The sequence below is a fragment of the Agelaius phoeniceus genome, chromosome 3, assembly GCF_051311805.1.
Source record: "Agelaius phoeniceus isolate bAgePho1 chromosome 3, bAgePho1.hap1, whole genome shotgun sequence".
Lineage (NCBI taxonomy): Eukaryota > Metazoa > Chordata > Aves > Passeriformes > Icteridae > Agelaius > Agelaius phoeniceus.
Window position 1 is genome coordinate 86,634,477 of NC_135267.1, and position 27,121 is coordinate 86,661,597.

Sequence of the window (27,121 nt, forward strand, 5' to 3'; positions counted from 1 at the left end):
TTCAAAAATTTGAAATGTATTTATTTTGCATCAGTATGATCCAAGAGGTCCACTGTCTCCCTTCCTGATATCTGCTGCCCCTTCAAACAGTATTTGAGAGAACATTTACTACTGTGCACTCAGAAAAAGGTCAACATTCTGAATTTCATTCAGCTGATCCTTTTGCTGCATTTTTTCCTATAATCAGTTCCACCAGATATCAATACTCAAGACTGGCCTCTTCTGGAAACACTTTTTTCACAATATATGTTTCAGAACTTGTGTTCCTGAAGACTGTACACTTTTCACTCACTCCATTTCTGTGAATATAGCAATGCATATTTCTAATTCCTCAGTCCCATACTCCAACAGACTCTGTTTTCAGTCTTTTCTCTTACAACCCCATGGGACCTTAGGTTCATTGCAAAAGCTGAAGGCTCAATCAAATGCTTCATTCTGGTTTGCTGCCATGGTGAAGTTTTCAAAGTTAATGCTTAGGATGCAAATACCACAACAAGAGTAACAAAATGAGAAGAACAGATAACGGAATACAAACAGCACCAGGAGTTAGACTGTTGTGCCCTTATAAATGGCACAATATTTAAAAAGATTTTTGAGAATTTAATGGAATTAAAAAGACTCAACCAAGTTCTGCTTCATGACTGACACAAAAACCAAATAAGCATGTCATTCCACAGATCAAAGACAGTTGTTATTATATATAAGATGTTAGATAGAACAGGTACAGTACACTAATCATTCATGACATGAGAAGTTCATCACAATAGCATCTCTCGATCATAGTTGCTTCAACTAGTCTGTTTCTAGACTGAAGTAGCCCTTGTTAATATTGGTGATAGGAAAATGTTGGAACCACTGACTTTTAAAATTGTTTCTAGTCCTCCTTTTCTGACTTCCAAGATGTGACAAAATACAAATTTATCTAAATGAACTGTTGCATTGAGCTGATGACATTTGGTTTGCAAAATATTTCCAAGAATGAATCCACATAAGTTCTGAAGTAAGGAATAGCATACCCAGTCTCTTTCTGTTAGCAGACTTCTGATGTAGAAATTACTTTTTAAAAAATTGAATGATCTGTTTCTATCAGGCACCTCTACGAGCTCTTCCTCATTGCCATCCCCATATGAACGATCAGAGAGCAAAACCTTGTTACCACCTTTCTCAAGCACAAGTATATAGGTGATGGTGCACATCTGCCATGACTGCTAGATAGCTTTAAACAGTGCTTTTCATTTTTTTTGGCAATATGCCATTTGTTTCCTGCATTAAATGGCACTTGCTTTTATGGCTGTGGCATTTGCAAAGTGCCATAGGTATAACTAGAGACTGCAAGAATCATGTAAAGAAATGCAGCAGCTAGTGCTGCTCAGGGATGTCAAAGATTACCTCACAGATTGAGGTAGGAGCGCAGGTAACACTTCCACAAATCTACTTTTGGCTAAGAGTCCTGTTGGTAGTACTTGGTGGTGCTGGAACTGAAATATTCTGTCATTCCTCAATTCAAAATAAAAGCATTTCAAGCTCAATAAGCAAACTTTCACCCCATTCACAGGTCAGAGCAGCTCCATGTACACATTTCTAAATGGCTCATCTCTGGTGCACTAAAACCTGCAGGACACAGAGAATATTTTTCCTCCCTAGAGGGCTTCTGTAGGAGCTGTGTAAGAGTGAGATTCAACTGGTCCTTTCATTTTTGTGTCTTTGTCACAGCAGATCTCCGCATTCTGAAGTCCAGTCACGCTATTTTTGTTACCATCAATTAAATCTTCAGCCATCTCTGTGCTCTTCTTGTTGCATTGACAGAAGTAACTGGAGCTCTCTAGAATGTTGATGCAAAATTTGATAACCAGTGCTAGCCAGGCCATCCCAAAGAGGATCCATAGAGAGACTACATTCTTGTACCAGCTTGGATAGGTGCGATCTGGGTTCATCCCTACAACAGAACCACCCAAAACATTTCTACATTGGATCAAGAGTACCTCAAAGGAGACATTACATGTAAAGCAAAGACAGTTGAAATATCATTGGATATTAGTGATTTCTACATAAAAAAAAAGTATGCCATCCACTTAGCATGTGAACTAATGTTGTAAGTATGTTTCATCATGTGTCAGCAACAGCCTAGTACTCCTTAGGAATTGCAAATATCACTCTCAAGAAAGAAAACTAAATCCCAAATTACATCCATGTCAAAGTGAAATTATCTACATTCAAGCACAGTTTAGTTTCTCTGCTTATCACTTAGCACCACAATATTCCATTAGCATGTAACAGACGTCCCTGCAGGCAGAGAGGTAAGCAGGTTTTATGTACCACTATATGTATCTTGTTAAACCAGATATAAGCAAGAGTCTCTGAGAGCAGGAGAAAAGAGGTCTGAGCAGTCCTAAAACCTCTAAGAATAATCGAACCTTGGAAGACAATTTGAAATTATCACCAGCCTTCATGGCCACAGAGTCACTCTCTGCAGGATCATGGACATCTTGGTGCCCATTAGGACTGCCAGATCCTTTTCTGCAGAGATGCTTCCCCACAGGTCATTTATTCCTCCCAGCTCTGTATCACAGTAGTGAGGAAACAGTGTGAAGGTCACTTGAACCTCATTTTTGAGGCATAAACCGCTCATACAGAATTGTAAGGCAAAATTGTTTAGCCTCTATACACCACAACTGACACTCAATTATTCTCATACCAAACCTAGTGCCTCTATGGCAGTATTCCAGTTACAAAGGTACTACACAGGTGAAGGCACAGCTGGAAGAGGAAGGAATACCAAATGCATTACCAGAAACTGAGAGAAGTAAAGCTGTTGTAGCACAGAGTTCAGCATCATCTGTAAAATCAGTATAGGAAAATACTGAGCTGACCCAGCTTTTGTCAAGCTCCATCTGGCTACCCTTACTCAAGCTAACTTTATTCCTAACTTATTTACATGTGCCTACACAAGCTCTAATCATAACTTTGATGCATTACAGACAAGTCCTAAGGTAATGCCACTAAGTTGTCTAAGCATCAAGCAAGTGCTATGAAGAAAAGAAAATAGCAAATCTGTAATAGGATGTTTTAGTCTGTCTCTCAGGAATTCAAGAGTGCATATGTTTCTATAATCAATTGGTTTTTAATGAGAAAGTCTTTATCAAAGAGGCATGTCCTGTGTTTCAGCAAATGCAGTGGGTGTGAATTCAATCCCATTTCCTCTGGCAAAGGGTTTTGGCATCCAAAGCTAAGCAGTGCCTAGTGCCTGACAGCCTATACCTAAGTGATTTAAGTTGCCTTTTAGAAAAGAATTACCTAGGGTTTTGACAGAAGAAGAGGCAGAGTCTGTTAATGAAGAGGCAGAGTGGCACCAGAGTGTGATAAGTGTGCCCTCAGCAACCACTGTGATTGAACCATGGCACTCCTGCCTGGTGGTGTAGTCATTCAAGGGAAAGGCCACTTCAGTGCCACTTACTGACTGGGAAACAATGCCTTTGTTCTTCCTCAGGTGGCATTGCTATGGCACAAACCATGTTTTTTCCCACCTGCCAAATGCACACCACAACATACTGATCATCAGGTCTGGGGATTGCTACTGGTGCCAATCTGCCACGTGGGGAGCTTTGTGTGTCATGGATTTGCTGTTCAGTAGGTGAAAGCAATGAAATGTGAACTACTCACCAATCACATAGTCTCCAAACCCTATAGTGTTGAGGGTAATGAAGGAATAGTAGAAGCCTTCTTCATAAGACCAGCCTTCTTTGTCAGAGAATAACAAGGGAGGTAGCAGGAGGAACAATAACAAGCCAGTTACCAGTGCACAGGTCTTCATCAGGAAGGAAGCTTTATTCTGGTAAAAGAGGAAGGGGAAAAAAAAAATTGTCACAAGAAGGGAAGCAAGGAAAGTCCAGCTTGTTTTTCAGTTGGAGATGATGATGATATGATGATGGACTCCACAAAAGCATACAAACATTCATTGAATTCCACTATAACAAATGGCATGTCTGTCCTACATGTGTGCTGGCTTCAGCTGGGATGGTTATTTTCTTCACAGTAGTTAGTAGGAGGTTGTGCTTTAAATTTGTGTTGAAAACAGCGTTGGTAATACAGAATGTTCTTATTGTTGCTGAGTAGTGCCTGCACAGTGTGAAGGCTTTTTCTGCTTCTCATCCCACCCCTCCAGTGAGTAGGCTGGGGCTACACAGGAATTTGGGAGAGGACACAGCCAGGACAGCTGAGCAAGTGACCAAAGGGATATTCTATACCATGCAGCATCATGTTCAGCATATAGAGCTGGAGGGAGAAGGAAGCAGGGAATGTTCAGAGTGATGGAGTTTGTCTTCCCAAGTAAGTGCTGCACATGATGGAGTCCTCCTTTCCTGGAAATGGCTGCCTGCTGATAGAAAGTGGTGAACAAATGCCTTTTTTTATTTTGCTTGTGTGACCAACTTTTGCTTTACTTATTAAACTGTCTTTACCTCAACCCATGAATTTTTTACTCTTCTGGATTCTCTTCCCCATCCCCCTGGGAAGGGGTGAGTAACTGCATGGTGCTTAGATGTCAGCTGAGGTTAAACATTGACACTAAGCCAACACAAACTGGGCATCACCTTCATAAGTCCTAAATTCATGCCAGTTTAAAGCCTGTTCCACAAATGCTCCCATGTAACTTACATATGCAATTCTAACTAAAACTGATGATAAACAGACTAGATAGTCTAGGACTGTGCATTGCTCAATGCTTTATCACTTCTGTTGCTGTAGGGGAAGTCATTCATCACAGAATTTCCCTCAATTAATAAACAACTTTATCCGACACCTCAGAGGGCTGTCATAGACTAAATTTATTTGCTTCCAGTTATTCCTGAGTATTATTGCCTTTTTGGTCAAATAGTCAGCCAGGCTGTCCTTGTTCGTCATAGGATCTCAAATACCAGACAATGTCCTCTGTCTTTTTTCCTTTGAGACATGCCTGCCCCATACTGCTTACCTGCCAGTGAAACACCTCCTCTAGGCGACAGGCACAATGCTGAACCCCAAGCAGCATCAGGTGCCCAATTTCGTTCAGGACTACAAGGTTCAAGGGGATCCCAAAAAGTGCAAACACGATGCAGAAGATTCGACCAACTGCAGTGCTGGGGCTCAGGTTCCCATAGCCTAGACAAGGGATTTGATGAAATGCTTTAATGAAGCATTAAATCTAAAATAGTCTCTGCTTGCACCCCTTCCCCCTGGAGGGGTGAACCTCCATCATCCACAGAAGTTAGGTGAGAAGGTCACTGCTCCAAAAGGACCTTTTTTATAAATAACTGTAAGTTACATCCATTGTTTGTCATATCCTCTCATGGGCTGGAAAATAACATTCCTTTGCTGCCAATTTTGCTTAGTTCCTTTTCCATTTACCAGTCAACTTCCTCTCCCCTACCCACTGCCCTGGCTGGGATCTGACGTAAATGCAAATCTTCCGTTTAGTTCAATTTTTGTAAGCATTGTTGGCATGGGCTTTACTGGTACATGATCCTGCATCGCTGTCAGATGGTCTCTGAATCACAACAATAGTGTTTTAATTATAACAACCACCCTTTTCTACCTTTGTCCCACAGGACTAGTGAACTTAACACTGCCTCTTTGCTTATATTCTTTTGCACCACAAGTACCAAAACCATCTTAAATTGTCAAAATTATTGTCTAGAGTCAATATATCCAGAGAAATTACATTCAACCTATGTAAAATACTTTCATTTCTGACCTAAAGAAAAAGGAGTTTTAAATTTTTCCTCTTTCTTCTAGTCATAGGAAGTGATCTAATAAAAGGTCCTGCCTTGCAATCACAGCCTTGCTTGTATCCCCAGATTGTTCTGGCTTCAAAATCACTTGTCTTCATTCCACATACATTCTTTTTAAAATGTCCCATAAATTTGCAGACTTGCACTTGTAATTTCCAGTGTCTTCTGCCACAAGAAAGTCAGATTTAACTAGGGTATATTTCACAGGATGCTTTCAAAGACGGAAGAACTAGCACACCACAAACATTTCAACACTGCCTTAGCCAGTCAGAGACCTATGGCCTTGACTACATTCCAAAATCACCTCTGCTCATTAGAGATTGTTGTATGTCTACAGAGGAGATTATCTTTTTACCACAAATAATGCTACCCCTTCCCAGCACTGCCCAGCCACGGGCACAGCAAGCACAGAGGTGCAGAGGTGCTCCCTCCACTGCTGCCTTGCTACCCTGCTTTTGGGTGCTCTAGCCACAGGGCAAATGAGCAGTGCCCAGCAGGGAGAGGCCCCAGGGCTGGCTCTGTATCCCAGATTAAGTGAGAGTGCAAACATCTGTGGTTAACTCCAGAGTCCCATTTCTTCACTATCCTCTGTCACATGCCAGATGCAATAAGCCACTGACCAACAATGTAGAAATGTGTGCAGCTATGAGCTGGGGATATCTACACGTGCCAAGATTTTGCTAACAAAAATCTCACACCATGGGCAACTCTGCAATTGTGCATGTCTGCCAGCAAACTACACCCAGAAAATGGTCTGGAGGCAAACTATTCCTAAGTATGCACCCCCACAAATCCCAAATTTGATTCCATGGAGGACATCCCCTTCAATAACTTTAGGCACACAATACACCTCCAATGGAGCCCCAGGAGCCTGTCCCTGGGAAGGGGGAGAGCATCCTCCAGAAAGAATGGAGTGCTCTTATGTAACTAAATGTTTTGAAATACAGTCCAAAAAAAGGGGCTAAATTAAGACTTCATGCCAGTGCTACTCCTTCTTTGCAATGCTAATGCACTTTTCCCAAATGATTGCTAATTTCTGCCATCTTTCACCATTTCTAGACTAACAAGTGTGGTAAATGAGACATGTAGGCAAGAACATCTGGTAGATGACCCCTTCTAAGCGAATTATAGAAAGATGTGTCTGGTGTGATGCATTTCATACTGGCTGTGACATTTCAGTGGATTAGTTCCAATTTTTCTCTTATGGGATTAGGGTGTTTTGTGGCCTGACCTGGCCCTGGAGAAAGTGCTGGGGGGCATTTATGGTAGGGCTGGAGGCTGAAGATGAGTCACAATCATTTACAGCCAGTTATTCCCAAGGTGGTTTCCCCCAGCCTTTCCCCTTTCTTTTCCTTCTATATCAAGTTTTGAAAGACTCTGTAATGTCTTGGGCAGTTCTTTTAATCACAGATTTCTAAGTTTCTCTGCAGAAAAACATAAAAGAAGAAAGGCCCATGTTCTCTGGTCACTCTGTGAAGCACAGCAGCATTCAGAATTGTGGGGATGCCACATAGGGCTGGATGGCACCTAAACTTAACTTGTATGTTACAATTAATTTAGAATGGCAAATTAAATGATGTAGGAAGGTCTAATGTGCACAGTAAACTCCGCCCTCCAAACACCAGACCTGCTTTGCATTTGATTTCTCTGGCTCCCTTCTCCCTTGGATTCAGCAGCTTGAGACAATTTTCTGAAGACTTGGTACACAGTTGCTGTACATATGCCAAAAAAAGCATGTCCCACCAGCTTTTATATAGGATATGAAGTATAATCAAATAGCATAGGAGACTTTAGATCATGCAAAATGGCCAGAAATTTACTCCTGTCTGGTTACATCCACTTCTTCTTGCACTAGACAAAGAAATGCCAACCTAATTGTATATAAACCTTAACTGTTATAAAACTTAAGCAGGAATGGGAAAATGGGACTTCCTCTCTTCAGTATTAGTTGGTGTCTTAAATCATTGTGAGCTAGATATTAGAAGATCTGAACCAGATTCAGAAATTAAAACTGCACTGCCAGTTGTGTCACATCCCTCATGAGCCTGCTGCTGGGATGTCACTGGTACATGTCTGAGCAAAGACACACTGAGAAATGACCACTAAAAACTGCAAAGACATCTCTGTGTGTTTCCACCAAAGCAGCTGGATTAAGTGCATGTATAGCTCCTCTTGTTTTGAAATAAGGTGTAATGTAAGTTAAGCTTCTTTGGAGGAAACAAGAATGGTTTTATTTCTAAATGCTCATAACCATGTGCTTTAACTCATGTGCTTCTGTTACACGTATTAAGTAAGTAATACGTGTAACAGTAAGGATTTTTTCCCCTGCTTTCCCATTACATTCCTGCCCATAAGGGATTCAGAATCTCTGTAGACTTCTTAAGAAGATAAGACTTATTAGTAAAGATCTTTTCATTCACAAGACAGTACTTGCAGTGCCCTCAGTTAACTGAGGCAGCTGCAACTTCCTGCTACCCACAATGAAAGATTTGTTCTCACTGTCCAGATATAAGAGTATTTTCATCAAAAAGTGCTTAGAACAAAACATGTCTATCATAGGCTGAAAAACATCTGAAAAAACAAATTTCATCTCCAGAAAAATCCAGGGTTAGCATTAAACCAAATCTCCCCAAAAAATGTGTTTGAGCGCTAAAACCACTAATAAAGCTATGGTTAGAGAAGCAACACTTGTTTTATTAAATCTTTTCTCCTACATGAAAGTATACAAGCCATCATTTCCTACAGACATGGGTCTAATCCCAAATTTACAGATTGCTCTTGTTGACAATATTTTGCTTTGAATAACCAGGAATTCATCTAACCTGGGGCCCGGTATCCACTGTGCAGTTCACTGAGGGATATCAATGCCACAATTATTTTATTTTTCATTACACATTTAAATACTCAGTAAAACTTCTCTGCTTGGCAGTTGAGGTGATGTTCAGTGAGCCACATTCCTATTTTCCCAGGCACTGGAGGAAATTAAATCCTTAAACAATCCAGCTCCTCCCACCACTAACTCCTCCTCTAACACTTTTCAGGAATTCTAAAATTTCTTTCCCTTGTGGTCTTTACAAGTGATCTGGATGCTTTAATCCAGAAGAAATGAAAGGTTTTTTCCATGAAAAATTCAAATGTTTCTTTGAAGGAAAAAAAAAAAAGAAAATTCACTTTAGATGGAAAAGACATCTTTGTGTAATTCATAGTAGGAAAACCACAAACACACCTTCTGATCACTCACACAGCCTTACGGTAATGTTTGTCTGGTTTCTTAAAATGTGAGCATGGCCCCAGCTTAGCTGGAAGGTGGCCCTGACAAAGCACTCACTAGCCTGCTCTGACCTCATAGCTGGCTGCTTTAAGCCTTCAGTTGCACTGGAGATCTCCTCAGGTACCAGGAAGCCTGAATCATTTTATGATCTTACAAGCATTAGGATTTTCAGAGGTCATTTGGTACCACCTACATGCACCTGAAGATCAGCAAGTCAGGGGTTCCTATCCTCCCTCCTGCTTTGAATGGCTCCATAACTATATAAAACATACTAACATGCTGGCTTCTCAACCTTCTTGTGAGATTTCACATTGTACCCACCAAGTCTGCACTAAGTTCAAGAACACTTATCAGCTGCACACAGCTGAGGACACCTGGCATGGGAAATCAGTTATTCCCAATTCATCCATCCAGGGAGGATGCTACAGGCATGGAGCCTGTACACGTGGGACAGAAACAGGACAAAATCCCCAAGGAGCCACACTGCTGGCATTGGCTTCTCAGTTTTATGGTTAGAACAAAACAAAAATTTTAAGAATTTGATTTTAAAGCTAGTGGTGGGAGAATCTCAGGAACTGTCTCTTATATGGGGAAGCTCACTGGGACCCTGGCAGGTTGAACCAGGGAAGTTATTAACAGTTTTAGCCCTATGAAGTTCCAGATGAGAGTAAAATTTGGTTGCACACTCCTTCACTGTATGAAAAAAATGCTTCAGATGAGTACTGCAGTCTTTGACTGATGCTGTGCATACACTGAAAGCTCTGTAGTGAGCTTAGGCTCAGCTGGGTAAGATAGCATGCAGTCAGGAAAGCAGGCCACATTTCCAGTGCTCAGGACATAGCTCAGAGGATGCTGCTGTGAGTGGCTGTCCCCAAACCCACCAGTGACCTCCCATGTGCCACATCCTCCTTGGCCAAGCCTATAGAGAAGCTCTGCCAGCTGTCACAGGGCAGGGAAAAGATCAACACATCAACACTGGCAGCTTTTCAGCTGAGAATTCCCCTACACAAGAGGATCCTGAGGTTCACAGAGGATTCAAATATCAAAGTGGTTCCAAGTAACCACTTTGAGACATGAAGTTAGTTTAACTGAATTCCCCAACAGATTGTCAGCCAGCAATAGGAGGAACCTGACCATTTTTCAGGAGCTCCACCAGACACTGGGCAGCACTGCAGAGGGCCAGAGTCTTCACGAAACTCTTGCTGCCCAAAGCTTTACCCTACCAGAATTTCACAGCCCTGAACTTGCTACTGTTTTATTCCTTACACTGGGATCCTCTGGGGCAACTACTAAATGTCTGTAACAGGGTGGTTAATACCATCACTCACTGAATAGCCTGATCTGTGCCTCTGTTGTTATCTCCCAGTTCTTTGGGGTACTGCTTTTAGGAGCTATGTACGGTGCTAACCAGAGAAGGAAAGAAAAGGGAGAAGGTATTTCCCTTTTCCTTCACAGTGAGATGGTTTACTTGCCCCATTTTATATTTTAAAAAAGGGCCCTTGAAATTCATACAACTGAATTCCGGTGGTTGTGCCATCACAAAATGGCAACACAGCACTAGGCAATGGCATCCATCCACCCAATATTAAGTGGGACATTCAGGCTAGAGAGGGCAATACTCCTACTCTTAGGCTCAGCCTCATCACTGACTACAGAAAGAGCCTTTCCCTAGCACCTTCTCTGAAATTACACCACCCTGTGGTCGTTTGACTTTAGGAACTTTGATCTTGTGCCCCACTCTGAACTTGCTTTGACCTCTGCCCTGTTAGTCCAAACTAAAAGTAGGAGGAGAGTAAACACAGAAAGGAGAGACTTTGTGTCGGCAAGGGATAAAGAAGTCTGAGAGATAAAAACAGCAGCAAGTTAGCTTTTCTTTCTTTAATCATGTTTACTACTACAGCTCTACAGGAACTCTGAGGATGACCCTTCAAGAAACTGGAGAAAGGGTTCTTATGGAAAAATCTGCAGAAAATGAGATAACATAAAATATGGCATGATATGATATGTCAAGGACAGCAACGAGGAAAGCACAGAAGCGTAACAGTGCGGAGCAAGAATCAGCAGGTGGCCAGGACTGACCATACCAAATTTATAAATGCAATTCCATTTAAATCATGAGATTGGCCAAAAACTACATAGGCTTTGGGGCACCTCTTTAAACAAGAGATTTTAGTTCATACATATCTCTTATACATCTGCAATTGAGGCACCAACTATGTCCAGCCTGCAGGTTAGAACTTGCTATGTTTTTAACCAAAGTTTACATGCTGCTTCTAATCACTAGTAGTGAAAATAGATGAGGCTCTCATTTAACTGGAAGAAGGATACAGTGCAGAAGATGCTGCAACAGGAAACACGGGGATTTAAACCTCGTTAGTGGGGAAAGAAGCTAATGCCCCTCAGTTGGTGTTAATGGGGAAAGAAGTTATCATCCCCTCCTGTACCCCAGTGAGAAAGTGTTCTGGTAAGGACTTGAGAAATGGACCTCGCCTTCTGTGGAAGGGTTAAAGCACCTAAAGTAGAACACAGAAGCTGGCAGAACAGAAAGAGCATCTCAAAGGAAATGGATGAAGGTAAAAGTGATAGTGGATTTGGCAGTGCTGTTTGAGAAGACTAAGGACAAGGGTCACAAAGATGCTATTTTACATAAGAGGCCAGCAAGGCATAGATAGCATTAATTACAAAGAAAAAATGTGGAAGAGACAAACAGGCCAAAGGACTTGCAGCAGCTGGAACACATGGAATAGAGGCCATCCATATTCTTCAAAATAGTACCCCTAAATTCCTGAGAATCTTGCTTCTGCTTTATCATCTTAACTCTACCCTTCCTGAACTCATTTGCCAGAATGCCTTGGGTTTTAAGTCCTATGGGCTAATCTTGTGCAGATGGACCTGCTTTCATTGGCTCCATAATCACAGCCTGAGATAAACCCTTCCTTGCCATGTAAGAACACTAAAACCGCTACAAATTCTCCAGAAGCCTTCTCAGTTGTCATTTATCTCATTGCCACACCTTATACATGAAATTTCCCATTGTGACTGACCCCTCTGAACTTCATTGAGTTCTTTGGAAAGGAGTTTGTCTCTTTACTTGACATAATCAATTATCCTTCCCAGTCACAGCATGGTATCCTCATCGAGGCTGAACCCCTCAACTACCTCAAGAATTTGCATAAAGAGAGATTATGATAGTAGACTCAGGGTAAGGCTCCGTGAAACCATTTGCAGTTTTCTCTTCTACAACATATTGTTATCAACAGAGTGTTATGACACTAATCTGTATGCAACTAACAATTTCACTTGAAAAAGCAGAGTGAAGGGTCCAGTCCTCTGAAGCTTTCTGCATAGAAATGGCTTGTATGGCATTCTCAAATCCGCAATTGAAAATCATTAACAAGTCTCTAGAGTCACAGCACCAGCTTTAAAATCATGAGATAAAGAGCTGCAAGATTTGGTTCCTTTCAACTTTCAATTGTCTCTGCTATCAACTCAGTTGTGTCATGCCCTGTCCTCCTCCCCTACAGCCATCAGGACAAGGGGTTTACTTAAAAAAAGAGGGGAGTGGGGGCAGGGGGTTGGGGTGGGAAGAGTAGCTTAGCAGCTACTCTTTGTATAGAAGAGCAGAAATGCTTAGTCTAGGTCTCTGCCAACATCACAACATCCCCTTATTTTATTATTTTAACATGATAAATTTGATTCTTCCTGAATATCTTTAACTTAAATTTGCCATGGTGAAACAGTCACTCTGATGGCTTAGAAACTCATCAGGATTCACTACCGAGGCACGCAAAGCAGCTCTGAGCAGATGCTGCTTTGTACCAAAGGCTGGAAGGAACTGACCAGGCTCTGCTGGAAACCCATAACCTGAGTAAGCCTGTCTGATGAGCCTCCACTGCCATCATCTGGTGCAACCCTTGCCTGGCAGTGCAGCACACTGAAAGTGTGTTCCCAACCAGAACAATGCATGTGCAAAGGAGCAGGACAGAAAGATGTACTGAGTCACAGGAAGATGACACACCACCACCCACTCACCTCCACCCCCACAGAAAACCCACAAACCCTCTCTTTGAGCTCATGCTTGGGGGCTTAGTGCTCTGGAGCCAATGTATCTTCAAACACAATCAGATATCAAAAGAAGGTTCCATTTGGGTACAAAAAGAAAAATCTTGATTTAAAAAAATACTTAAAGAGAGCTGACAAATCAAAAAACCTGTGAGGGATTTTTGATCCCCAACAACCATCTCTCCACATACTCTCTCCTACATTTTTTTTAATACTGGGTCATACCATAAGAAAAAGACATTAGGCAAGTTATTAATAGTTTTGGGGACAGGGGACACAAAATGACAATAATTAACAGCATCTGCCTTAACTAGCTCTGTACCCAGTACATTTTTTTTTTTCACTTTCCCTCCCCCTACTTATTTCCATCATTTCTTCATGGATTTGCATTACCCAATTGCTGAAACCCGAGTCAACTGAATTGTGATGTTTATCCAGTTATTTAACTTCCACTTGAACAAGCAGGTCTTCATCTAATACAGGCAGTAATAAGTAGGAATAATTCATAAATACAGTCTCTGAAGACGCAACAGCCAGCATTAAGAATTGTCCAAGATAATTCCTGTCCTTGTGATAGGAAAAGCCCATTTCAATGCACAATTCACTTCAGACCTCTCAGAGTGCACAAGACTTGGGAAAGTCCAGGCAGTGCAGTACCATGAAGTTCAGGCCCCAGAAGCCATGTAATTTATCAGGATTATGTCCTGATCTAATTATCCCTGTGTCTGATCAGTTAGAGATCATTACTGGCACTGACAAAGCACTCCTAGGGCTGGAGTCATGGGTGCTTCCCTACTGCAAGCTCCAGGGAACCACACAGTGCTGGAGCAGTATCTGAGTACAGGCCCTCATTCCCACTCTTTTCCCACCTATGAGGTGGCCCTGTAAGCAGGGAGCTCTTACCAATGGTTGTTATTGCAGATATGGAGAAGAAAAAAGACCCACTGTAGTCCCACCTGCCCAGGCTAGTGGTGTTTCCCTGGAGGGTTATGCCACTCTTGTAGGCTTGGATGATACCCTGCAAAGAGACAATAACATGAGATCCCATAAACCCCTTTAAGGCAAGTTCATGTGACTGGTAAAAACCCAAACTACAACCACCTCTGATTCTGTTGTTTCCCTTTTATAGCAGAGGATCTCTTGTACCTTAGAGACCAAAGGGCTGCAAGGTCAGAAAAGCCAAAGCCAGCATATTGCTTCTAAGAAAAGGGCACCTACAGCAATACAATAAAGTTGCACATGCACATGGTAGATTATATAGATAAATGTGGAAGAGATTAGGGGTAAGATCTAACTAGAGAAGGCCTAGACAGACAATAATTAAGACTGCCTTATGACATATTCATTAGGAAAATGAAATGCTTCCAGATGGGATATTCCAATGGCAGAAGTCCCAGAGCAGCAAATATACACACATACGTAAATGATACAGATCCCTTGCAGAGAAGCCCCCTGGACTGGGGAGGAATGTATCTGGTGTGTTATAGGAGACTGAGACTACTCAGGATGGCCAATACGTCCCCACATTGGGACTACAAATGGGAATGAACACATCAGATTAGCATTATGCCTGATTCTGTTCAATCTTCCTGGGAAAGACTTAGAAGTCACTACATGAAGTGTGCAGAGTTATGCCAAAATAAGATATGAGACATCTTAACAGTGCCCACATCTGACTATACCTTCCCATGCCAACAAAATCAATGATAGTTGTGTCCAAAACAACATTATTCACAGCATGGACACTAAACATTTCACACTTCACTTGACAGTTGATTATCTTTGAATGCAAAGTGTAACCAAGAACACATAAAATTCATCATCTCTGAAAAAGACATGCAGATACTAAATAATACTGTCCCCATCCCAACAAAAAAGACTGATAAAACTTTCACCACTGATAATAAAAGGAATCACACTCAGATTTTGATCAGTTTTTGGTTTTGCAAAGGAGTTGTAGTTTATACATCCACCAAACAAACTGGCACGTCAAGCCTGCAAAGTGAGGAAGCTTTGTCCCATTTTACTGATGTAATGTGCTCTACATAATTTTTATTATTTTTATAATATTATACAAGGATGTGAATTAAAAGCTGTTTCCAGGGTCCCAAGCAGCAGCATAACTAAAAGGATCATTACCTCTTTTCTCTAGAGCTACTAATTATCACACGAAGATGGAGCAGCTCAGAAATCAACACATTTTTCTAAGCAATAAACACTGTTTGATAATGTATTCTCAGAAATATCTTGATTTACTCATAACTGAAGGCAACTTAAATCCCTTAGAGTCACACTATAATCTATTAAATTCTAAATTATGAGACAGAGCAGAGAGCCTGTGCTCTGAGAAGGGCTAAGGACCACAGATGTGGTATTGCGTTTTGCTTCCTTCTGTAATTATCCCTGAAAAAAACAAAAAAACAAGAACAAGAGAGAGAAAAGGTTGCCTCAAGAAGCCTCCAGAAGGATTTATTTTGAACAGATGTGTGTAATTCCCCCACTCATTGTTCTTCTTCCAGGTCTGGTGTCTGCACTGAGGTTTGTCAGGTTACATGGCGTGCAGGCTGACAACATTTGACCTTCGGTTTAAGAAGTGTAAGAAATTCTGCAGACAATGGCCTAGAAAGGAATTAGTGTGCATGAACATAAAATAACTTCCAAAGTAAGTCAAATGGCAAGAGAGACACTGGAAAATTATACAGATGACCTATTTTTCCCCCCCTCCAGAAACCAGTAGTTAAATTTGAAATAAAAAGCTTGATATTTTCCTCAAAATGTCCTTCTGTAAACTGTGGTCTCTGCAGTTCTTAGTTAGTCTTGAACACATATATACCTTCTGGAACAGCCACAGTCCAGTTCTTGGATAAATTTATTACCAGCTGGATCAGGGATACTTGAAAAACTCAAACATGCAGCATGTTTGTTGTCCATTCTCCTGCCTGATGTCTTGCTGATACAAGCTCAGCAGTAGATAATATTAAACTCAACATCAAGTTTTAAAGCCAAAAACACTTAAGAACCAGAGAGGATTGCAAGAACCTGTGGCACAATTGGCCCAAAGAAATGGAAAAACCTTCATGCAGAAAAAGGAAACAAAGAGCCTGCAAAAGACATAATGTGAGAAACAAGCAGCAGTAACTGAGGCATTAAATGTTTAATTTCACATTTTTGCAGCACTTCTGTTTTGCTTGGTTTAGAAGCAAGAGGCTGAGCAGTTGTGAGCACTTTGCCAGCTTTGCAGTGACTCGTAACAACTCAGAATCCCAGGGTCACTGTAAACCTTCCCCAGGCAGTGATGCTACTGCCAGGAAGCACAGGATGTGTCTTGAGGCTCTGAAGACACAGCATTTGCCCTAAATGGACAGTGACCTGCACTGCTGGCAGTGGGAAGGAAGTACCATGGAACCATTACTCACTGGCAGAGAGCAAGCCCTGAGCTTGCAGCATGCCAGCTGTTTTCTGTTCCTGGTACTGAGGCACTTGGTGTGCTTGCTGAGGTCTCCAAGCCCTTTCAGCAAGAAGTCTCTAAGCATTCATTTGTTAAACCTTGTTATCAAATAACCAGAGAACACCATTAGGCCCACCCACCTGTTGAAGCCAGCCCAAAGGGGGAGCACTGAATATTCATGCAAATCAAAGCCGCTTGAATAAAACAACACTCCCAGAAAAAATGCCAAGTTCATTACTGTTAGGAAGAAAGAGTAACTGATGCCACCCTTAAAAGGGAAGATTCACAGTGGTTGGAGATAAGGATACAGTCTTTGTTTTCCTAAAGTAAAAAATGTTTTATTATACTATCTAGAATCAACCTTTGACATAGCAACAATGATGACAGAAAACAAAAGATTGACTCTTCTGAGAATTGTAGAACTAATGGAGCTTGCCTTCCTGCAGATGTGCCCATGGGGGCAGATTCATGAAAGAGAAATCCATTGATGGCTATTAATGCACAGAGATTACTTCTGGCACAGGAAGTCATTGGATTGCAAACTCCTGAAGGCTGACCGAGCATTTAGGGAGATATCAGTGAATATTCTCCTTAATTTACTATATTCCTTTAGACTTTTGCTCTTTCTCTTTAGATTTTACACTATTGCTCTTTTTCATAGAAAAATTAAAAATGGTTTATCATTTTAGAGAGAATACAGGAAAAAACCTAGCTGATAAACACTAGCAGAACAGCTGAATTCTCCCTGCTTTTTCCATTGAAGAGGTGTTGATATGTCTCTGTTATGGATTTTCAAATAAATTTGAAGTATATTTTAGCCTGTGGGTTCAGGAGGTACTAAAAAGAAAGTGAATCACACATGTTGCATAAGTGCTTAGTTTCCTTAGCCAGCCTTCTTGAGAACCAGAAACTTTGCTTTAGTTAATGATTACTTCGAAACCTAGGTGTTTTCCTTTTTCTCTTAATTATGCTGATTTGTACACTGATTAGGAGATAGGATAGAGGACTAGGAGATTTGTACAGTGTCTGCCTCAAAACCTAATGCATTAAAAGGCACTAGTAGAAGAAGCATCTTAAATCCAGTGTTCAAAAGCAGTTATCTGCCTAACCTAAGACCTCAGTCAATACCACAACCACCCAAAAAATACTGAACTTGTAGAGCTTGGGCTTGATATTTTGGGAACTTTAAAGGTCATGTGCAATTCAGAAAGCAGAAAGGAAACAGGTGGGTGGTTAAAATACTAAGAAAAAGCCAGAATGCAGTGGTTTTTTGGTTTCTACTGACAGACAAGCTGTACAACATAAAACCATCATTTCACTTCTCTGCACTTACTTCCCCCTCTCTAAAGTGGTAATAATTTAAAGTTTGCAGTGACTACTGCATCTTTAGCTGACAATACTTACATAATTTTAAACTACAGATAAAAGTTTTGTGGGAATTATTGTAACTTCTACAGGATTTATAAATTGAGATTTTAAATTCTTAGACCTTCATGGGTCAATGAAACTTCATTTGCAGGCTGCTAATTTTCTCACTCAAGTAGGTTGTTCTGCTTTTTGACCATGCAAGTGATGTCCACTCAAAGAGGTTTATTTAAAATGTAGATGCCTATCCTGTTACCTTTGTTAGAAAAAAAAAGTCTCAGAATAATCAACTTGAGCTTCCAGCTCCACCTTTCTCAAGTATAAACTCTGAAGTTTCAGTTAGGAATGGCATAAACTCATGCTTGCAAATACAAGCTCTACGTTAGATTACATCCCAGTAAAAAAGCCTGCTTTGTGCATATTTCTACAAGGAACTCCCTGCTTGAATTCAAGCTAAGGGGTAACCCTGTGAGGAAGCTGTGGATTTCTGTTGACTCCCTTATCACACTTATTTTAGGATGGCAATACTCCTTTCTTTCCCTGTCCTTTACTATCAGCCACTGGTTCTTTCTGCAGCAACACCCAAACACAACGTTACCACAGTTTCCTTATCATAGTCAAAAAAAAGAAACTAAAAAAATTAAATCACTCCTGCGGCCTGAATTTTAACCCTTCACAGCTCTGGGGCTGCACTTCCACAGATGACTGATAATGCATGACTCACCTATACTGGAGTTTTACCAGTTCTACTCAGCTTTGCAGCAATAAACCCAAAGTAGTTATTACAGACATACCAGCAAAAATTCAACCATACACTTTGAATTACACTCAAAAGATCTGTTCATACTGTCTAGCTAACTCCAAAACAAAACAAAAAAAACCACAACAACAACAACAACCAAAAAAAAACAAACACCAAAACCCAGCCCCAACAACTACAGTTTGATTTCCACTTGACATTTGAGTATTGCATCTTCCTCCCCCAAAAATGTAGGTTTATTCTTTTGTATTTGCTGCCGAGCCACTCTATCCTTCAGCCATACCCATAAGTCTCATTTACCATGTTTGCTGTGTTATCAGCTCTGGGCAACTCCCAGCTTTCTCAGCTTACACTTCCTCCCCTCCACAATTATCATCACATGTGGGCCCCCCACCGCCCACCTGTGGCTGCAGCACAGCTTCTGATCACCAAGTCCTGCAAAAGGAAGGACCATTATTTAATCTGACCTCATTGACACCAGCTAAAAATTCCATCTTTCACCTCTGCACTGAGTCACAAAAGCATATGACCAGCATACAGCTTTCAAAAAAGGTATTTAAGGTCAGCAGTAAAGAATGAATGAATGTGTATATGTAAACTGAGGCACTATGTTCTTCACAATCTCTTTCTTCAGAACACTATGCTTCTCTTTCCTCCCATGATCTTTACAGCAAAAAATAAGCTTTATATAAATGATTAAACAGACTGATTCTAATCTGCCTACCCTCCCCAATATGAGCAAGTTAAGTGAAAATGACAAAAGCAAAGCCCCAAAAGCTTATGACTCTACCAAATATATCCATAAGAATTCATGACTTTTTTTTTTCTGGAGGAAACCATCAGGGAAAGAGTCATAAAAATGACCTTTTTATAAACTGTGGCTCCTGTCACTGCTGTTATCCTGTTTCTGAACTGTGGCATTCTGGCCAGAGGTGACAGTAATCCTGAGATACCTTTAAAGGCAAAAGCAGTATTTAGTAAGTGTATTTGAAAGCAGTTCTCAAAGAAGGCAAAAATTGACTGGTATAAGAATCTTTATTCTTAGTTTAGTTGAAGTTTATATATTCATGTACAGAAATCAACTTTTCCAGGGCATACATGAACTCCTGAAAATGGCTTGCCTCCTTCCAGACAATTTCCTCACCTTTGCAACATATAAAGGAGGAAAAGAAGGTGTTCAAAAGGCACCAAGCTACCATTTAGATTAATGAGAAAACAACTCACAAACTTTGTGCATTGGAAATTCTGTGCAATGTTGGCATATAAACATTCATTTATGCCTCACAGGATACCAGATGTAAATGAGAAGAAAATAGTTAACATTAACATTGGTCTCAGATTGCAAAGGCAAAGGTCAATTAATTTCCAAATAATTGACAAATAGATTATTAATCCCACTTTCCCTCCCAGCCATGAGCTCTGATCCCTTGTCTTTGGAGAGTAAACTTACATGAATTCTGCCTGAAAGAACTGGCACAAAAAAAACCCCACCAAAAACCAACCAAACAAAAAACCCAGCTGGGTTTTCTTTTGAATTCATAGTGTTGGGTTTTTTTTTTCCTTAATTTTATGCCACTTGAATAACCTCAGAGCAGATCAAGTAACTGCTCCCCCATCTCCCCAGCAATGTTTGCCAATGTAATTAGCGCTAGTTCCTCTATACCAAAGGAACCAAGAGAGCAAAAGCACTTTTACTTCACAGCTGGATGTGCACTACGGTTTCTAGAATTCATCTAGACTTACTCACCAACAGGAGAGGAACAAAAGATGTAGCCTAGAGGAGTAATGCTGCAACAAATGCTACTGTAAACCACTAGTACTTTTTCTGAAAATTAAGCTTTTATATCGAGGCAGAATCTGTGGTGTGATTTATGAGACAGAGTGTTGCTGAATTTCAGTCACTTCCCAAACCCCAATGACAACAGCTGGGCTGCAACAGAAATAGGCAGGGCCTGTTGAAAGAAGTTCAAAGAAGCTGCCTGTATAATTTACAGAATACAGAAATGTTGCATTGCGTTATCCTAGTAAAACCGAGATTTTTTTCCCCAATTGTTTTTCTTTTAATTGCATTAAAAAAGATAAAGTATGAAGAACAATATGTATAAGAATAACCCGAATCTTCAAACAACTGACAACAATTACCATTTCTCCTTTTAGAAGGCACCCCCAGTCTTGAGCTATTCACTGCTAGTTGTTGGTCTCAAATCTTCTGGTAGGACAGACTATTGAGACACACACCACTCAAATGCAGCTGGCTACACTCCCTTGTTACTTCTCACCAAGCCTGACCAGCTGTAACTTGGAATTTGATAATATCAAAAGAACATATCTCTCTTGGCAGAGGTATGATATAATAAGCTGTCATGCTTTTTCCCTTGCCTTTCTCTTTTTGAATACAGGTACTAGACACTACCAGAAGACCTAGGGCTGAGCTAACCAGAAAGAGGTCATCAGAATAAGGTGATGTCATCTCATTACCTTCCAAGAAGTCTGATGACATAGTGCCAGCCTACTGCCTTACAGAATAATGATTTTACCTTCAACAACTTCTGTCAATGGGATGCTAGAAGATGGTATTATTAGCACAGAATGCACATCCTTGGAAAGGCACCCACAGCTCTTTTAACCAACAGGTCTAGAGAATGATGAATTGGCTGTAGCTTAAGCAAAGCAGCAGTACATTTTGATAACCACAAAGCTGGAAAAAATGATTACAGGGGATCAACCCTGTGATAAGGTAATGTAACCAAATTGGGTTCCATATAGATTTTACAGCTCCACAATACCAGGAGTCAGTGCTGTTCCTTTAAGGCCCTCACCACTGGCAGGTGATCTCTGATGCTCACCCCTTCCTGTTGCATCATTTGAGTGCAAGATTATTTTAGTAAACTGTGTTTGCAGGGTTTTATTTCCTGACAGCTGTCACAATTCTCTGCTGGTTCAATGTCAGTACAAGCCAAGGTATTGATGAGAATCTTTCAGTCATGTGGGATCTCATTGCTCTTGTAAACATCTACTCAAACTCTCTGTGTACCTCTAGCTGTTGACTCTGGAGATAAGAGTATCTAGATCCACCTGCAGCCATTTAGTTTATAACCTGCCCTTTGGCATTAGGCCCATTTCACTAAACCTTACATCTTTCTAGATATAAGAAAAAAAAATTAGCTCAGCTTTCATTTTCTCATTTTATGAAAGCAACTGTCTTCAAATAGCATTATATATCCACAATAGAAAACCAATAGAACAGTATAATAAGTATTGGAAACATCTGTACTAGGGAAATATGTATACAACACAAAAGGTTTCTATCAAAAAAAAAAAAAAGAAGGATAGCATGAAAGGGATGTCATGGTAATAGGTAATACACAAAAAGTGCTATTCCAAGCTTGGCCCTACAGCCAATCATCTGATCAAAGAGACACTGGCAAGTACAGCAGCTGAGTGCCTGTAACCATTGAAAATAATGCAGGAAAAGGAGTGAGTTTGGAGGGCAGCTCAGCTGGACTAGAGCTACATATACACTCACACTATGCAGTAAAGCACTTTTGTACTAGAAGTGATTTACACCAAAGCATGTCTAGGTGTCCCCAACCCCAAAAGGACAGAAAGGGTCTCAGCTCCAAGAAATATGCTCATACATAAAGTGTCCTCTTTGTGTGAAGCCTCACCTTCTGGACACTTCCAGAAACTAGAACCAACATAATTTTTGCCTGGACATAGATATTTTTCTCCCCAGCTGAGTCCAGCTACTTTTCTTCATTGTATTGAAAGCATATCACCTGCAATCTGTCCTATCATTGCATCTGCTGCCATCTTCTGCAAGTCTTGTTACTGAGGGCTTCCTTTTATGTGACCTCACACCCAGTAATTCCAGCATGTAAAGATCACCACCATAATGATAATAAAAGGGCAGATATTGTCCTCTTTTCATGCTGCCTAGTGGCACATGGGGATGGCCTGCTCTCAGTCTTGTTCCTGCTGAGCACGTGTGCAGTCACAATGGCAGAACAATAGTCTGGGTTTAGATGGGTCAACAGAGTCAAACTTAGGTGTTCCTTGAGGAAACATCACCGGATGCACTGTAGTGAGACTTGTGGCCACAGTGCCTCCATTGTGCCCTCTGTGTGTGCATAAACACATGACCATGCATTGTTTATCTGCTTAGCATTTGCAGGTGCTACTTTTAACTACTCGGGATATGTGGAACTGCTCCTGCAGGGGAAGAGCTGGCCAATCCCTCCAGGCAAGAGAGCCCCAACAAAATCCAGCTACAGGAAGCAGGGGCACACCACCACACGTCACACACTTTCTAACACATTCTCCTCCGCTGTTGTTTTTATTGTTGATCTGCTATTTTCACCTCCTTCCGTCCTCTCCTTTGTTAAGTAGAAGGCTGCTTCTTCCTTGGAAAGGACCCAAGTCATAGAAATTACTGAATGATAATTCACTCATCTAGCTACTGCAGCATGGTTTGTTTGCTTTGCTTCCCTCCAAACCATCCTCACTCCCTGCTCTCCTGCTAGCTCCTTAAAGCTGGAGCTCTCTGCTGCTCCCCCATCTGCACAAGGGTTGGAACAGTGGATTTCCCCTCCCAGCTGGTAACTAGGAACTAAGTGATAAACAGGTTGTAAAATTACATTTGTACATTGCTCAGCAAACTAGGATTTTTTTTCATATTGGCCCATATACACTTAAAACAAACACAGTTTAGCATTATCTGGAATCCGAGAGCTATAAGAAAACAACGAGGAGTTGTCAGTAATGTCAAGGCAATTAAAATTCACACATTGCTTTACGTTTTCACAAACACGCTTTATGTCTTTCTTAATTAGCAAATAATCAGCTGTGTATCTAGAAGACAAGTTTCTTATCTGAAAAGAGCCAGTGATGACACTGCCTGATAAACTATGTGCAATATACTGCAATAACAATTTACTGCACACAAAACCATCTCTTTTTCAGCATACCTAGAGCATGCCAGTGATTGCTGCCTAGGAAATTAGAAAAGAGTATAGGAAAGTATCAGTTCTGTGGATTTTTGAGGATTAATTTCTCAGCATTAAAGTTATTCAAAATAACACACAAAGCCATTCAAACTCAGAGTATGGCTTCTCAGAGCATGAAGGCATGCACAGACACTGCACAAAATGAAACAAAGCTTATTTGTAACTTTCCCATCAAGGGCTTGCTCAGTCACAATTAAGTACTCACACAGCATATTGTAACAACCTCTGGTCTAAAGGGATTTGAGTGGTTTTCCTATTCTCGGGGTATCAAGAACACATAGAGGTCATGCTGCAGTAAAACAAACTGACAGAATGGCATTTCTACCTATTTAGTTGTGATTACCTTCTCTCCATTACTAGCTCATTACCATCATTCACCAAGGGCTTGCAACCCCTGGGCAAGTGCCATACCAGGTGCTCACTACACAATGGGCCAGTGCTGAATGAAGCTTAACTAAGATCCAGCTTTATGAAATGCCAGACTGGTCTTCTCTGCTCTATTTCTCACTTCTCTCTATTTAAATTCCACAGGTAGCATAGCTCACACCATAAGTAATAAAAGTGGGTACTACAGTAGCTTACAAAGGCCCAAATTTATAGCATATGATCACTATACTACTGACTGCCAACAGAGAATATAGCACTCAGAAAGCCAAGGGATAAAAATACGACATAAGGAATCAGCACAATTTTGTCTGCCAGAGCCTTGCTGAAACACCATTGATCATCCCATTAGATGGCTTTGGTATTTTCCTCTCTGCTGAAGAGGAAAAAAAAAAAAGTATATATCCGAGTTCGAAGTTTCTTAGATTCTTTGAACTGCAGTGACCAGTTGCTATGGTTTCAGTCATCACGGTACACTGCTTTTACAAACAAACAAACAAAAACCCACCAAAACAAAACAAACTGTTCTTCGTATTTGGCAACATCTATTTGAGGCAGACACACCAAAGCAAGGAGTACATACTCAACTACCAGCACCTACTGAAATCAAGGGGTTTGGGTAAATACTCAAGACACTTCAATCGTGCAGGTTTTTCTTTTTCAAGCAAAAGCTGAGCAAAGAGAGAACCCATTTATGTCACTTTGCCTGTATCGGTATCATAAAAATTCAACCATCTGTACTTTAGTAAGACTGCATTTGTTGTTGCTTTACATTTTGCAACCATCCTACAAATATCTTCAGAAGCATTTTTAAGGAGAACTTAAGAGACCTAAGCACTTTCCCTTTAAACAAGTAGAAGATGGAAAAAGTTTGTCACGAGTATAAACATCAACTAAATTTACCACGACAAAGCCTTCCCATTAGAATTTACCGCTTGCAAGACGTCACAGCCTATAACTCACGCTTCCGAAGTGCAAGAGCAAACCTAAACCACATGTAATTAACTGCAGGTAATTGTCACATAACGGGACACTCCACCACCTTCGGTCATCCGGCGGCGCTTCAAAACCGCGAACGCCGCGGCGGTTGGGAGGGCAGCGGAGAACGAGAGCATCTCTCCATCAGCGGGGAGCACGGGCCGCGCAGCAGCGCGGGGTGCGGTGCCCGACGCGCCCCGGGCACGGAGCGACGCGGCAGAGGCGGCTGCCCACGGAAAGCTCCCACGCCGTGGGCGGCTTCTTCGGGATGTATGCGCATACACTAACACAAGGAAAAATTGCTGTTTTTTGTTGGTTCTTGTTAAAGTTACTCGGGGGCTGGAGGCGCGGTTGGTGCCGCTTTCCCCCCGCTCTCGCCCTCCGGGCCGGAGGCAGCGCCTGCCCCGCAGCCCCAGCGGGCGCTGAGCTCCTGGCGCGCCCGGGCTCACCTCGATGAGCCGCTGCAGGGCGGGCCCCTGCAGGCAGGTGTGGTTGGCCAGCAGCTCCCAGTGCTCCCGGAGGAGGTTCTGGGCCGCCTGCACCTCGGCCGGCCGCTCCAGCGCCTGCAGCACGACGGCGCCCAGCCCCAGGTAGCCCACGTATGCCGCCAGCAGCACCAGCACCCCCCAGCGCCGCCGCCGCCGCTGCTGCCGCGCCGCCACCATCGGCCCCGCTGCTGCCGCCGCCGCCGCCCCCGGCGCTGGAGAAGCGGCTTGGCCCGGGGCGGGAGGAGAGGGCAGCGCCGGCCCGGCAGCGCCCGGCCCCCAGCACCTCCCCCGGCCTGCCCCTTCCCACCCGCAGCGGCGAAGAGGGGGGCCCAGAGCCGTGCTGGGCAAAGAAGGCGATCGTGCTGCTCGTCTGCAGCCCACCCCACCGCCCTCGTCCTTGTCTGGCGCCGCTCCAGGTCCCACCTGTCTGTCCCACAGCGCGGCCCAGAGCTCCCTGATCCGCTCCGCGCCGCTTGTGCCTGAGCTGGAGCCAGCTCCGAGTCACGCTCGCTCCCCCGATGGATGCTACCCAGCCCCTCTCCCAGTCCCGAGTGCTTCCCCCTTCAGCTGGCACTACTTAGAGAGCACTACGCTAGCACTCTGCATGAATCTGCATTCCTCTTTCACGCCGCAGCTAGGCTAATTTAAAAGGTAGCAAGCAGGTGTTTGTGATAACAATCCTTTGATAGAAACAAGTGAAAAGGTAGCAGCTTTTTTTTTATAATTTATGATTTTCCTGTGAAAGATGGGATTACTTTCATATAGGTAGTTTCTGAGAGCTATTTGATTAACTACTTTCTTGTGTAAGACACCATCCAATGTTCCTTTCTGTTCTTTCACTGGTAGATAAAACAGTCAAATCGTTTTGGGTGTATAAGGACATTGTAATTTACCTATTTTGTTACATAATATGAGCTAAAGGTGAATAAACCCAGCAAGTTTCTGCACAGGATGACTTAATACACTGTCAGAGGGTCATGTCTTCTCACTCTGCCCTGCCAGGGAAGTGTACATACAAGTGAGGCAGCCTCCAAAATTGTATTGCCCCCCTTGAAATGTTCTGGTAATGTGCTAATTCATGGTTTTCTGAGATGTGCTTTAAACTGACTAGCATAAACACATGATTTCACTGGCAAGATGCAAAAATTAATATGCAAAGTCTAGACCAATTCCAGTGTAACGGTGTCATCCAGAGCACAGTCTTAGAAAAAAATAATAATGCTGGTTACTTCTCAGTCTTAATTCTGCCTTTTCAGGATATTAATTACTCAGTGATATTTAAAGACAAAATTGGAATTACATATATAATAAAAGAAAACCCTCTATAAAGATATATATAAGTAAGAAAAATGAAAGGATTCTAAAAAGTATATACTTACTCATCACATTTAAGATCAGGAAATAGATACATCTGAGCTACATTTTGACATTTTAGCTGTATTTAAGCCCAGATAGTTTGTACAAAGCACACTGAGTATAACTATGTTGAAACATTAAGGATTAAACATATAGAATTTAATGTTTATGCTAAAAATATGTAAAACTAATTACAGGTGAGACTTGGGGTTTTTAACTATGAGACGTGCTGTGAAAA

At 41.7% G+C, this 27,121-nt stretch overlaps 2 protein-coding genes across 2 annotated transcripts in view; both read right to left on the minus strand.

The window, feature by feature from the left end:
* Positions 1 to 25,764, minus strand: KCNK17 (potassium two pore domain channel subfamily K member 17). The gene is made up of 5 exons (XM_054630066.2): positions 25,489 to 25,764; positions 14,002 to 14,116; positions 4,970 to 5,136; positions 3,661 to 3,829; positions 1 to 1,936 (listed from the first exon to the last, which is right to left on the minus strand). The coding sequence occupies exons 1-5, from the start codon at positions 25,702 to 25,704 to the stop codon at positions 1,641 to 1,643; spliced, it is 963 nt and encodes a 320-aa protein (XP_054486041.1). The 5' UTR covers positions 25,705 to 25,764; the 3' UTR covers positions 1 to 1,640.
* The window catches only part of KCNK16 (potassium two pore domain channel subfamily K member 16), a 26,904-nt gene continuing 13,791 nt past the window's right edge, over positions 14,009 to 27,121 (minus strand). Inside the window, exon 7 of the mRNA XM_054630404.2 lies at positions 14,009 to 14,116. The gene's annotated coding sequence lies outside the window, so the exon portion shown is untranslated. The remainder of the gene's footprint in view (positions 14,117 to 27,121) is intronic.